Below are 12,749 nucleotides of genomic sequence, written 5' to 3'. Positions count from 1 at the left end.
TATTAATGTGATAATTAGTGGGGATGTCATTTTCCACAAAGGGGATAATGATGCATTTCTTGGCATTCAGTTTGAGGTCATGCATCTGGCACCAGCCATTAGTTTGAGTAAGGCCCTCTTGGAGAATGTTCACATCACTAGGGGAATTTAAGACAGCACCCAGATTGCAGTCATCTGCAAACTTGGTCAGCCGCAGACCACTGGTTTGGGCTTGCACCTCAGAAAAGTACATCCTAAACAGTAAAGGCCCCAAGACCAATCTTGGGGTATGCCACTTGTTACAGGTCTACTACTAGAGGTGGGTTCTTCCATGTTGACCGAGTGGGTTCTGTCAGTGAACCAGTTAGCTACCCATCTGGTAACATACAGGTTGATGCCTAGCTGGGAGAGTTTATCTATTATGCCCAAGTGTGGAATAGTGTCGACGGCTTTGGCTAGGTCAAGGTAGGTGATGTGCACTGTCTTCCCCTCATTCATGGCTTTGGTGACTGTTTCAAAGAACCAAGTTTAACAGGCATGATTTCTCTTTGACAAAACCAAACTGCGTAGGATCAAGCATTTGGAGGTTGCCACTGTCCTTGTTTATAAGGTCCATGATAATGCGTTCCATGGCCTTGCAGATCAGGCTAGTCAGACTGATGGGCTTATCATTTCCTGGGTCGGTAGATGCTCCATCTTTGTGAGGGATGACAGTGGCTGTCCTCCAATCTGCTGGGATGAAGCCGTTGCACAGGCTTTGGTTGAATAGAGTGCCTAGTGGTGCTGAGAGCTCTTGCCTGAGTTAATGTAGGACACAGCCAGAGATGCTGTCAGGCCCATGGGACTGTATTTTTTGCCTTTGAGAGGTCATTAATGACCTGCTCCCTGGTGATGAGGGGATGGGGGCAGGTGCTGGGAATGTCCTGGTTTACTGATGGGGGTGACAGGGGGATGAAGTTTTTACTGAACTTGTCTGCCAGCAGGTTGGCTATATCTATGGTGTTTGTGTATGTGGTATTCTTGACCACCAATTCAGAGCAGATTTGGTTCTTACCTTTGAGATTGTGATGTATGCGAAGAAGGCCTTGTGATTGCCCTTAGTGGATGTGGTCAGTTTGAACTCGAAGTTAGCTTTAGAGAATTTCACCAGTGAACTTATTTGCTTGTTAAGACCAAGGAGAGATTGCTTCCAACTTGGCACCTGCTCCTTCTTGGTCCTGGACAGCATTTTTTTTCCTTTTCTTATAGAGTTTTGTTATTGCTGCTGTCCTCCAGACAGGTTTACTCTTCCTTGAGGAAGATGATTTGGTCCTATCAGGTATTGCTGAGTCCATGCAGCCATGTAGGTGCTCATATAGTTTTTGTTGTAGGTTTGAACATTAGTGCTAGTTTCAACTGAAGGGATGGTGGCTGTGAAGCTGCTTATGCCTGTTCTTAGGAGGATGTAGTCAGCTTTGGAAAAGTTTTGTTCAACCCTGGCAAGGGGGGAGGGGGTTCAGGGGAGATGGTGACTTTGAAAGTGATTGTTTTATGGTCAGATCTTACCAAGGAGGATGACACTGTAGGGGTGTTACAGTGGCTACTCATGTTGGTTTGTACTAGGTCCAGGATATTTTCACCTCTTGTGGGGGTGTCAACCAGCTGATCCAATGCACTGGAATTGATGAAGTCAAGGAATCTCTGGCCATTCATGTTTGAGCTAGAATAGGTCTTCTACACTATGGTCGGGTAGTTAGTCACCCAGGATCAGGGTAGTGGGTTAAATCTTGATGGATTCAAGTAAATCCAGATAGGTGGAGTGGGCCTCCTGAGTCATGGTTGGGGGTCTGTACCTAGCTATGATTTCAATAGCTGTTTTGCCAATAGTTAAGTGTGCCTGGAGTCTCGTCTGTGTGTCATACTGTTTGACCAGCCTGGAGGTGTGTATGTCTTTGATAAATATTAAAACTCCAATTTCTTTGGCTTTGTAGCTGGGATGCTCTCCACAACTTTGAGTCAGATTTCAGTGACTGCACAAATGTCAGCATCTTGCAGGGATAGGAATGCTTGCAATGAGTGCAGTTTCATGTTAAGACTCCTAGCGTTTAGCAGCATGACCTTTAAATTTCATTTAGAAGAATTTTTCATGTTGGCAATTTTGTCGTCATGATTTTGCCTAAAAAAGGCACTATGGGAGAGGCAAGGGCCTTTGCCAGAAGCCTGAAGCCCATGGGAGACAGATGAAGGCCATCTCTGGCAAAGCATCATAGTCTATTAATCACGTCCTCCCAGGCTGTCAGGTACTGGATTCCCTTGGAATGACACCAGAAACTAAGACAATTGTTAGTCAATCATTTTCTGTTTGTATTGAGTCTTCATTCTGGGTGATGGTAAGATGCTGCTTAAGGCTAAGGACATACCTGCCTGGGACACATATTCAGCAAACTCAATCATGTCTCTCTTCATATAGTCCAGAGAGGTTCGTCTCAGGTCATTCACACCAACATGGACTATGACAGTCATAACAGCACCTGTTATTGAGAGACTTGAGTGCGTGAGTGATATGGCAGAATCTAGCACCTGACAAGAAACTTACCGTGACTTTCCTCTTGTCTAGTCTGGTGAGGGGCACATCTGTGTGTCTCATGACAGAGTCTTCTATGATTAGTATGCAGGGTTTGTGAGGCCTTAGAGACTGTGAGACACAGCCATGTATATCACACATATTGCACATGCCTGTAAGACAGGAATGTGTACTATGTGTGATCCTTGGTGTAGTGGGTTGTTATGTGTGTGTGGGCTTTTGCCACGGAGGTCCCTTTTGTTTAGGTATGTTTTTGTTAAGAACCTCCACATATGTAGGAATGTACTGTACAGGTGTGGGTGGTAGTAGACTTTGTGGTGTTTGTGCAGACAACCTTCTCGGTGCCAGATGTACTGGCTTGTGATTGAGACAGCAAGGATTCTAGGTTACTAATGTAATTGCATCTCTCACACATTGTGTTCCTAGATGGTAGAAGAAGAGGGTTGTCTGTGTACATGAGGCAGTTGCTACACTGTCTCAGGATGCTCATATCAACTAGACTAACAGGAGAAGTCACAGGAAATTGTCTGTCCATGGTTGTCAGGATTTGTGAAAGAAAGGTCAAGGATGGTAGTGTGTGCTATCAGAACAGAGTACCTTATAGGTGTGAGTAGGGCTGGATACAGTCAACACAGTAGTTGGACAGGAGCGCGTCAGTTACACAGGAGTGCTGATAAGGGAAAAAATGCAACTGAGATACCTCACAATGGGTTAAAACAGTGCAGCAGCAGTGCTCAACAAGCAAACAAGTGCAACACCCTGCAAACACAGGGTTTAGATACTAGAAAAGATGGAAGACTCTAGAAGCTCGGATTACTACCCAGTCCTACTAGCCTCTGCACTTCCATCCAATCACTCATGCTAGAGAAGGTCAGGCAACCCTGTTCTCACTAACAGAGAAGACATGCCCCTACCAGCATAAGATGGCTGCCAGAAACACAGGGAACTCAACACGAAAACAACCATGCCTGGATACAGCAAGCCTCTATCCAGAATATGCTACCTGACTAGAACACAGAAACCTCACAGAAAATACAGAGAAAAGCACAGATAGACAACTCATAAACAGAAAATAGAACTCTTAGTATCAAAAAGTAGTTTACAGATAAGTAATTCAATAAAAATGCAATTACAGTAATGAAACAGTATCTAACAATGAAAATACAGTTAAAACAGTACAAAAATGCAGTGAAACAGTAAAAAAGATTTATAACAGTGCAAAATGTTATAAAGCATTTGACCTCCAGCTTAACCAAACCATGTTATGATTAGCTGTATAGCACAACTGTAAGTTCAATTCAATGAAATACATGTAAAAGAAACGTGCTCTGCTCGTGGAGTCTCAGGGAACTTCTGCTTTGTCACAGTGATGAATTACCACTCCTCAGCCTGGTAATAGCAAGCCTGTTATAAATGTATAGGGGTTGTTTACTGCTATTTATCATTTGTCTGGCTTAAGCAAATCCTCACTTGTTTGGGTGGATAAAGTCATGGAGTAAATAGGCCAGTTTGCTGCCTTGAATTGTTATATTGGTATTGTATTCCTTTTAAAAAATAATATAGGATGGCAGATTTTATAGTGCTGTGGATAATTATCCATCTTTGAAAACAGTTCCTCCATTTATTTATTTATTTTCTGAATGGGGAGTATGGCTTATAGTGCAGAACTACATACCGGAAATAGAATGGAGGTGATGCACTCAGGAGCTATCTCAAATATATATTGGGAAGAGTCTTGCAGCTAGCACCACCTTGTTAGTTTATGGATTGGCAATGCTATCCATGAGTTTCCATAAAGAGGAAGGCAGCTATAGAAATTGTTGAACATTGTTTAAGACTTGTTTTCTTACTAATGTTACAAAACAGATATGGCTGTTCATTTAAACTAGGGAGGTTTTGAAACAGTTATGCATGCTCACAAGTTAGTGTAATAGCAACACACCCATACAGCTCCATGTTATTGGTCATCTATGTTACCACAGATGCCAGACATTTCTCTTCTACGTCCCCCTTTCCATCTGTAATCCTCCAGCAGCATGAATTAACCCAATAACAATACTAAAACTCCTATCATTTTTTGTAATAATTTACCTTCTTAATTCAGAAATAGAAAATCTCACAGTCACAAAACAGACAAGTTCTGAAGAAAATGCGTGATCATAGGTCTCCATGTTGTTATGACAAGATTTCTCAGTCTTTATGACCAAAGCAACTTAGTGACATTGGACAATATTTAAGCACTTCCGTATTGATGGCTTGGTATGATGGAATGCCTGGTAAACTACATCAAATTAGATGTTCAACCATTCACTCCAGCATAAAAAAGTGATAATAAAAATAATATAGGCATAATCTATGTTATTTTTATAGCTAGACTGCATTGTGTGCTCCTGATGTGATATAGTAGACACACACCCATATAGACATCTGAATGTTTAAAAGATCTGTCTGGTAGACTGGCATTTAACCTGTAGCTTAACCTAACCGTATTATGTAACCTGGAATAATGTTTGACATAATGTTTATTTTTCCATAGCAGATATTTACTTTTTATAGTACCTGTTCATAGGTTCATAGGTTGGTACTAGGCTATCGGCCCTAGGGCCTATACAAGCCTAGCCATAACAATTCCCTGGCTGTTTCTTCCCACACTATTTACTTCATTGAATGGGAGTAGACTGTACGGGCCAGGGTTTAATATGTTCCAAAGGCATGACCCTTTACTGTGTGCTGTGATTCCATTCTCTTCAGTAATCATTTTGGGGATCATTATAAATACATCAAAATTACATGAATTTACAGATTTTTTTACGCAGTCCAGTGGCACAAAGTGTGTCTGATATTTCAGTAATCTGAAAAAGTGGTTGTGAATTTATAACAGAATTATGCCTATATTCTTTTCAGCTGTCTATTGAAAAAATTTAGGGGTCCTTCTAAATGTGATGTTGGCTTGACTTTGAGTGGTTCTGCTTTTTGCGACAGCCTACATTTTCTCAATATCAGTTCGATAAATATGTGTTCATCTTTTAATTCCTTTATCTGCAAGAAGCTATCTGTAGTGGCCGAAGCATAGGTTCCTAGGTTCTTACTAAGCTTACGGCCAAAAGAGACCATCAAGAAGCAAGTAGTGCCACCACACTAGGTAGAGTGGTTCCACATATTCCTTGTGTAAATTTGCATTCACCCCTCTAGTCATCCAGACTGGTTTTAAATGTTGTTGGGAAGTACACTGGTAGATAAGGTCAGCCTATTCCAGAAAATTGGTATATGTTGGGTTAGGTATCTGTCACACCATCTGGTCTTATTTATGTGATAATGTAGGTTTAGGTTTTTAGAGTTGGTGCTTTACCACTTGTTCTAATTTGTTGAAGGTGCTCAAAGAGTTATGGCTCATGGACAACACAGAAGGCTAAACAGATTTCACCCTCAGGAGTTTGTATGCCACTGAGTAGAAAGACAGAGCTTTTAGACTAGGTAACTAAGGTTACTGAGGCCTAAGTTATTTTTGGTGAAGAAATACTGAGGTCACTCAAGCTAGTTTAGATGCTTGGTGAGGTACATGCTGAAGGGTGCATTGTATTCAATAAAAGGACTAATAATGTATAAAAAATTAGATTTTCACCTCTTTGGACACTGAGGAGACACCACAAAGGATAAGCTAGTAAAGGAAGAAGGATTTTCTAACCATCACAGAGACATGGTAGTTAAAAGGCAGTCTGTTATCAGCACATGTACACAAATCCTGATGACTGTGTAAAATTTAAGTGGAATGTTATGTATATGGTAAGCAGTAGTAATGTTAATTTACCAAAGGATTTAATGCTACATTTTTTGGTGTTAAACAATGAACATAATCCCATGATTAATACATGAAACATTTGTTTGGTCAAGGACTTGCTGGAGAATCTGAGTTTTGGAATGGGATTTGATAACCAGTACCACCCCCCCAGTTTGCAATCATCACCAAACCTAGTTAGCGAAAGTCCTTGATATGATTGATGAGAGAGAAGACTGTACATAGTACTATTGAAATGATATGCCAGGTCTAGGATTACTTAGTGTTTACTTAATGTTTCCAGAAAATGAGTACAATTAATTATAGTGAGATGAGATCTGAATAAAATGATGTAATAATGTCTGTTTTAAGTGAGACTGAAGATATTTGAATCGCATCTGCCTAGTATATTATTTTCTCTGCCACTTTACCAATTTGAGTAAGAATAATTGATTTAATTAAGAATTCATGCATTCTTTGTAAACTAGTTATGATCATCAGAGATAAATGTTCCTTTCAGAGATATTGTGATAGTTATTGTATTTTTAAGTCAGTTGCTTATTCACATTCTATGCACATCAAGCTTGTAATATTCATAACCAGATCTTCATGAGGAATAAAAAATACTACTAAGTAAAACTTTCACATACAGACACAAAAGTATTCTGCATATATAAAGGCTATGGACTACAAAGATAATATTGAATTTGCTCTTATCTAAAAAGAAATAAAAATATTTTTGACTCACTAGTTATTTAAGCAATAACCGATGACGTGTATGGTATATTGAAGATTTACCCACGGTTGATGTAGTTTGATCATGAGGGCAAAGCCCGAGTGATTAAATAAAGCCAACCGTGAGTAAATTTCAATATAACACACCCACGGAATCGGTTAATGCTATTATACAATGACATTATTTAAGAAAAAAATACTTTTCTTAAATATTGTCTTTGTATAATGGCACATTACTGTTCTTCTGCTGGTTGTAGTACACTGCTTCCTTGTTTTGATGTACTGAGCATGCGTAAGGGACTTGCGTCCCACACATATCCAGTACATCAATGCTTTGAAATGGAAGCAACAGAGAAAAGAAAGTCTCTGTTGCTCCATTTTTTTTTCTTTTCTTTTTTTTTTTTATTTGTTAAAAAAAAAAGGTTTTGAGCACTTTATACCAATGGAAAAAGTCCAGGCAACCGGACCTTTTACCGTTGGTATATTGTGGGATTTACAATGGGCACACTGGCCAATCAGCATGCACCTTTTGGAATATTAATAGGGGGGGTCATTAATAATTTAATATTTACACTTGTTGATCCTTACTTTAATGTAATATAACTATGATAGTAAATATATTAGTATTGCCTCTAAACCAATAGCCATAAGTGCTTTAGCAGTTATGTCTTCACGAGCCCACAGTCTTGATAAAAGGATGAGAAACAATTGTATTTTCGAACTGAACATAAGACACTGTATTCGCTCTTGGCAGTATATACTACACTTGACATTTGAATGAAGGGAATATGACAAACATGAACAGCAACAATATATATAAACTGCACATTTGTGCAGTATAATTCACTCTAATGCTACTCAGTGATGCCCCAAGAATTATGAGAAAGGAACCAAACAGGTGTTTTGTTATCAAAGCACATACAGTATATTGGGTGCACAGCTAACATTCATCATAAAAAAAAAAAAAAAAAAATCATGTCTGCAATGTTAGGTAATTATTGTAAATTTAATATTTTTGATACATCACAAATGTAGATACCATTAATTGAATAATCTACTCCTATAAATATGATGTTACAGCATACCTCTAAATTGTTCAGTACAGTTCACCTCAGATGTAACTGGAAATAACTTTACTGCTTTTATTTGGTTTAGATTAAATAAAACATAGTAACTGAAAAAAAGGACACCACAGAGCTGATCAGCATTACATTTTTCAGTAACAACCACAAGTAATGGATTGCTATAGTTTCAGTGTGATTTATACAGTTTATGGCATATTAGTCATTAAGGATTTTATTTCAGACTATTACAGGTAGATTTCTTAGGTCATATTTAGTTGTGGACCTTATTTTTAAACATAATTAAAGCAGTGCAGTGGTGGACTTGAAATATGAATTTATTCCATATTCTTTGTAGTGGTGTGTAACAAATTGTGGTAGTAGTGGTTGTAATACGTACTCCTTGTTTCTAGTCGGATATGTAGGTTTGCTTTCCTTCAGATTCATCTGGGCAGGTAAGAATGGATTATTGTATGTGGTAAACTAGTGGGTGTATTACCATACTTGATACAATAAAACCATAATATATCAAGCACACTGTCTTATAAACCATAGAGTCCCTTATGTATCTAGTCAAATGTGTTTGAATAAATTAAGTTTAAATAATTATGATACTGGGTATATCTTTAACTATTGAAAATATATTGATGAAAAACGTAATATAGTAAAGAATAAACATAGAGAACATGTACACTTGAAATCACATTTAATACAAACAATACACTTATGAAATAACCCCAACAGTATAACAAATATAATAGCCACAACTTACTTCATCTCATCCTTGAGATATCCAAGTATCTTTAGACAGCAGCTTAAATAAACTGACATAGATCTAAAAATGTCACACAGGGGCAAACTAGTAGCTCAAAAAGCTTATAGCAGAATAATCATTGCATAAACACAAACCAAAACTGTATCCTTATATGCAGCTTTCCGTTTACATCCAATTAGTTGCATAAACTAGTAACTAAGTGCTTTAACAAAGGCACTGCTACAAACACCTGTAATAAGAAAATACCAAATACACATCTCCTTCATTCCCATGTGTAAAGCCCTAAAACTGTAAAAGCACATAACACAATGAACAGAACATTCCAACACTGAAGATTTATGAATAGGGGAGCATCGCCTCTTACTACTTTGCTTATATATACTGATTTCATATTTGCAAACCAATGACCACCAGTAAATAACTGCATTACGCGTGAGAAAAACTGACTAGAGTGTGCAATGACAAAACAACTATTTGATGAACTATTCCTAATATAAAACCATTTGACAGACTATGTTTCAACAAAACACATGCATCCTCTTGCTGTTGTACTCATTGGTATGTTGGTTACTATGACTATAGGGAAAAAAACATTTGTCTCTGCTGATGACAGTTTTTTGCCTTACTTATCTGGCAGTTTAGCACAGAGGATTAAGTATGTGAAATGTTAATAAACTTCACTCTGTAGTCATGGGTTTGATTTCCTCAGCATCATTTGCTTTCTCTGTGATTTTTGCTGCAAGGTTAGGCCTGTAAACAGCAATCGTGTAGACAGATGACAAATATATGAAGTGAAACAATGGATTGTTTGCCATAATAGTGTTTAAATGTTCTGTCAACATTTCTTTCAAATTTCATCAGGTTTGATTTGACTGTGCCAATGTATATATTCTTTTTTTGTTTGTTTTTGTATTAGCGTTATCTAGCCAAAGTTTAATGAAGTACAGTTCCTAGATATGTTACTATTCAGCACTGCACTCTTAACATTGTTTTGAAAAATGAGGTATGGAATTTATGGACTGTGTGAACTGATTCGTCAGGATAAAACAAACTACCAACTTAGTATACATTTATTTTCCATATTTGATCATTGTGTTATGACTGTGTTATCATTTTGAAAAAAAAAAATGGACAAAGCTGAACCCAGAAGTGCTTTTAACTGAATCAAATTATACGCACTTGCATCCTGAGAAGTGTTATCAGAATCCCTAAGTACATCTAGCTATAAATAAACAACTGAAAACCCTGGCTCTAATGCCATGTTTAGATGTTTGAAATACTCTGTTATCTAGTAAGGCAAGGCCAGTTCCCAAAGAAGCCATGCTGATGCACATGTAAGCCTACTAAGCAAATGATTGATGAAACTAAGCCATGTAACGCTCTTTTTTAAGCACTAAGTACGAGCTGAAAGAGCGGTCATACAAACAGGCTGATAGTTCATGGAATCAGGCATCTTTTCCAACGCTGTGTTGTGTAGTCTCATTTGTGTCTTTTACAAAGAGCCCACAATTCCTTTGTTAAAAAATCATTTGAATGACAGATTCAGGGGTTTCAGAATCAAGATGTTAAATGATTTAATATAAAATGCATAATGAGTACTCCTACATCAGGACCAGTGAATCTTGTAACTTGACCTTATCAATAAGCTGTGAAACCTCTGCATAAGTTTAAAGGTCCCTTATGGATTCTAATTCTTGTTATGAATTTCAGCAATGCACTGTCTTAAAGTAATTCTAAGCAATAATTCCATCTGATAATTTAAAGTGCAAGCCAAGGATCATATTATTGGAAGGAAACATACCATTGAATTGTGTTTTATTATCGTTTAAAGCACATTTTGATCTAAAAAAAAAAAACTTGCACACATCTAGATTAGGTACTGTAAATCCACTATATGCTGTGATATAATATTGTACTGTTTCTCTGTTTCCTAGGTGTATGATGGACGTAATAATTCTGCCAGACTTCTAGGTGCCTTTTCGAATGATTCCATTATAGGAGCTATTATAAACAGCACATCAAGCAATATGTGGCTGGAATTTATCACAAACATGGAAAATACTAGCAAGGGGTTTGAGCTGCAGTTTTCTAGTAAGTTGCTACTGTATGATATCCTGTCTTTTTTTGTTGATTTGTTAAATTCATACTGACAAGATATGGTTACCACATTTTTCTGAAGTTGCTCATTAAACAGTTTACAATGACTCAGAGTTTGACATGCAAAGAACAGTCATATATCTGTTTAAAATGTTTGTATGCCATTGCGACAGAGTAGGTAATTAAAAAATCACATTCAACAGTGATTACCAAGCCTGCATTTTCCTGACAAAGTGGACTTAAGTAGAGGCTGCCACAGAATAGACTGTGTGAGAAAAGCAAATTCCTTGGTTTGCATTCCTCATATTGGATTCTTTTTATTACCTGCACTCATATGCCATCTTGAGAAATGAGTCACCTTAATAACTTATGGCTTTCCCAATGCTCATCTTCAGCAAGGTAAAATCGACGCTCTAATAATACCATATATTTGATGTACTGCCCAACAGTAATATGAGATTATGTAAGGCTCTCTATCTAGGTAGTGGTCTCTACAAAAGATTAATGTGCTGTGTCTACCTTATAACTCTTCTGTATCTGCCTGCACTAAGCACTGTCAGCACTCAGTATGATTATACTCGCTTAACAAATGCATCTGTTAAAACACACCTTTGTGTATCTCTCTCACCATCTGTCCATAACCCATTTTTTTTTCCCATTTCTGCAAATGGTGTTAGGGTTTCCCATCAAATGTGACCATCATTTTGAGCCAATGTTCACACTTCCAGGTGGCTAGCATTTCCTCATTTGCTGTTCTGTACAACACAAACAGATACACACTCACTCACTCACACCTATAGCAAATTTAGAGTATCCAGTTCACCTATGTACGTCTTTGGGTTGTGTTAGGAAACTGGGAGCTTCCGCTATCCAAAATGAAATACATCTTGTAGTTTAATCACTACCGTATACATTCTGTTCAGGTGCTATGTAAATGGGTCTGTATCATGCTGTTCTCTTGTCTGATCATTACCAAAATGCTGTTTCTCAAACCACAAAATGTTCTCTAAAGAGATGTATATTACTATACATGTCCGCTGCCTAAATGCTGTTATTCAGGTAAAGATAATATGCTACTTAAAGCCACCATTATTATTTATTTATTGGCATTTGTTAACTGGGAAAGTCCACTGGGTCAAGCAGAGCCCATTTTCAGTGGTGGCCCGGGGAGAAAAGCTCCACAAAGAAAGTACAAATGAAGTATCTAATACAATACCAAATCTACATATAAAACAAAAGCAGAATACAGTATAAGGCAAGAGGAGAAAAGCTCCTCAACAATTACAAAGGAGTATCATACTATACAAGTCATACATTCAAAAAAGTACAATCTAATAGTAGAAAACAATATAAAGCAGGAGAAATATTCATGAGAATTATAACTAAGTGTCTCATACAGCTGAATTCTTACGTTTCAGAAGAGTTAAGTAAACACAATTAGAACTATGCAGCAAGTCTAATCCTTGATTTTTCTGGTCAGAGGTCAGCTAGGTCTAAGTTATGGCAGGAGGAGGCATAGAGCAGTTACAGATCAATTTAGAATGGAGATATGCCCGCAGAGGTGATTTGAATGAGGAGGTGCACTGAGTTGTATGAATGTTAATAAGAAGGGAATTCCATATTTTAGCTATGATCCATGAGTAAAGATGCTGGCCAGCAGGTAGATTAGGTTATGAATTTGGAGAAGAAGTTGATTTTCTGATCTAAGGGGCCTATTAGGGTTATCATGGGAGAACAGTGACTGTAGAGCAGGACAATCCTGAG

The 12,749-nt window shown here is 37.7% G+C and overlaps 1 protein-coding gene across 1 annotated transcript in view; it reads left to right on the top strand.

Annotated features, from left to right (window-relative positions):
* LOC122792225 (CUB and sushi domain-containing protein 1-like) overlaps positions 1-12,749 on the top strand; it is a 3,080,606-nt gene that overhangs the window by 1,072,042 nt on the left and 1,995,815 nt on the right. Inside the window, exon 18 of the mRNA XM_044059969.1 lies at positions 10,823-10,979. Within this exon, the coding sequence (XP_043915904.1) occupies positions 10,823-10,979 (157 nt within the window). The remainder of the gene's footprint in view (positions 1-10,822; positions 10,980-12,749) is intronic.

The sequence above is a fragment of the Protopterus annectens genome, chromosome 1.part2 (genome assembly GCF_019279795.1).
Source record: "Protopterus annectens isolate FY-2018-M chromosome 1.part2, PAN1.0, whole genome shotgun sequence".
In the NCBI taxonomy this organism is placed as follows: Eukaryota; Metazoa; Chordata; order Ceratodontiformes; family Protopteridae; genus Protopterus; species Protopterus annectens.
The sequence above is the reverse complement of the archived record's forward strand: the minus strand, read 5'-3'. Positions and strand labels throughout refer to the sequence as shown.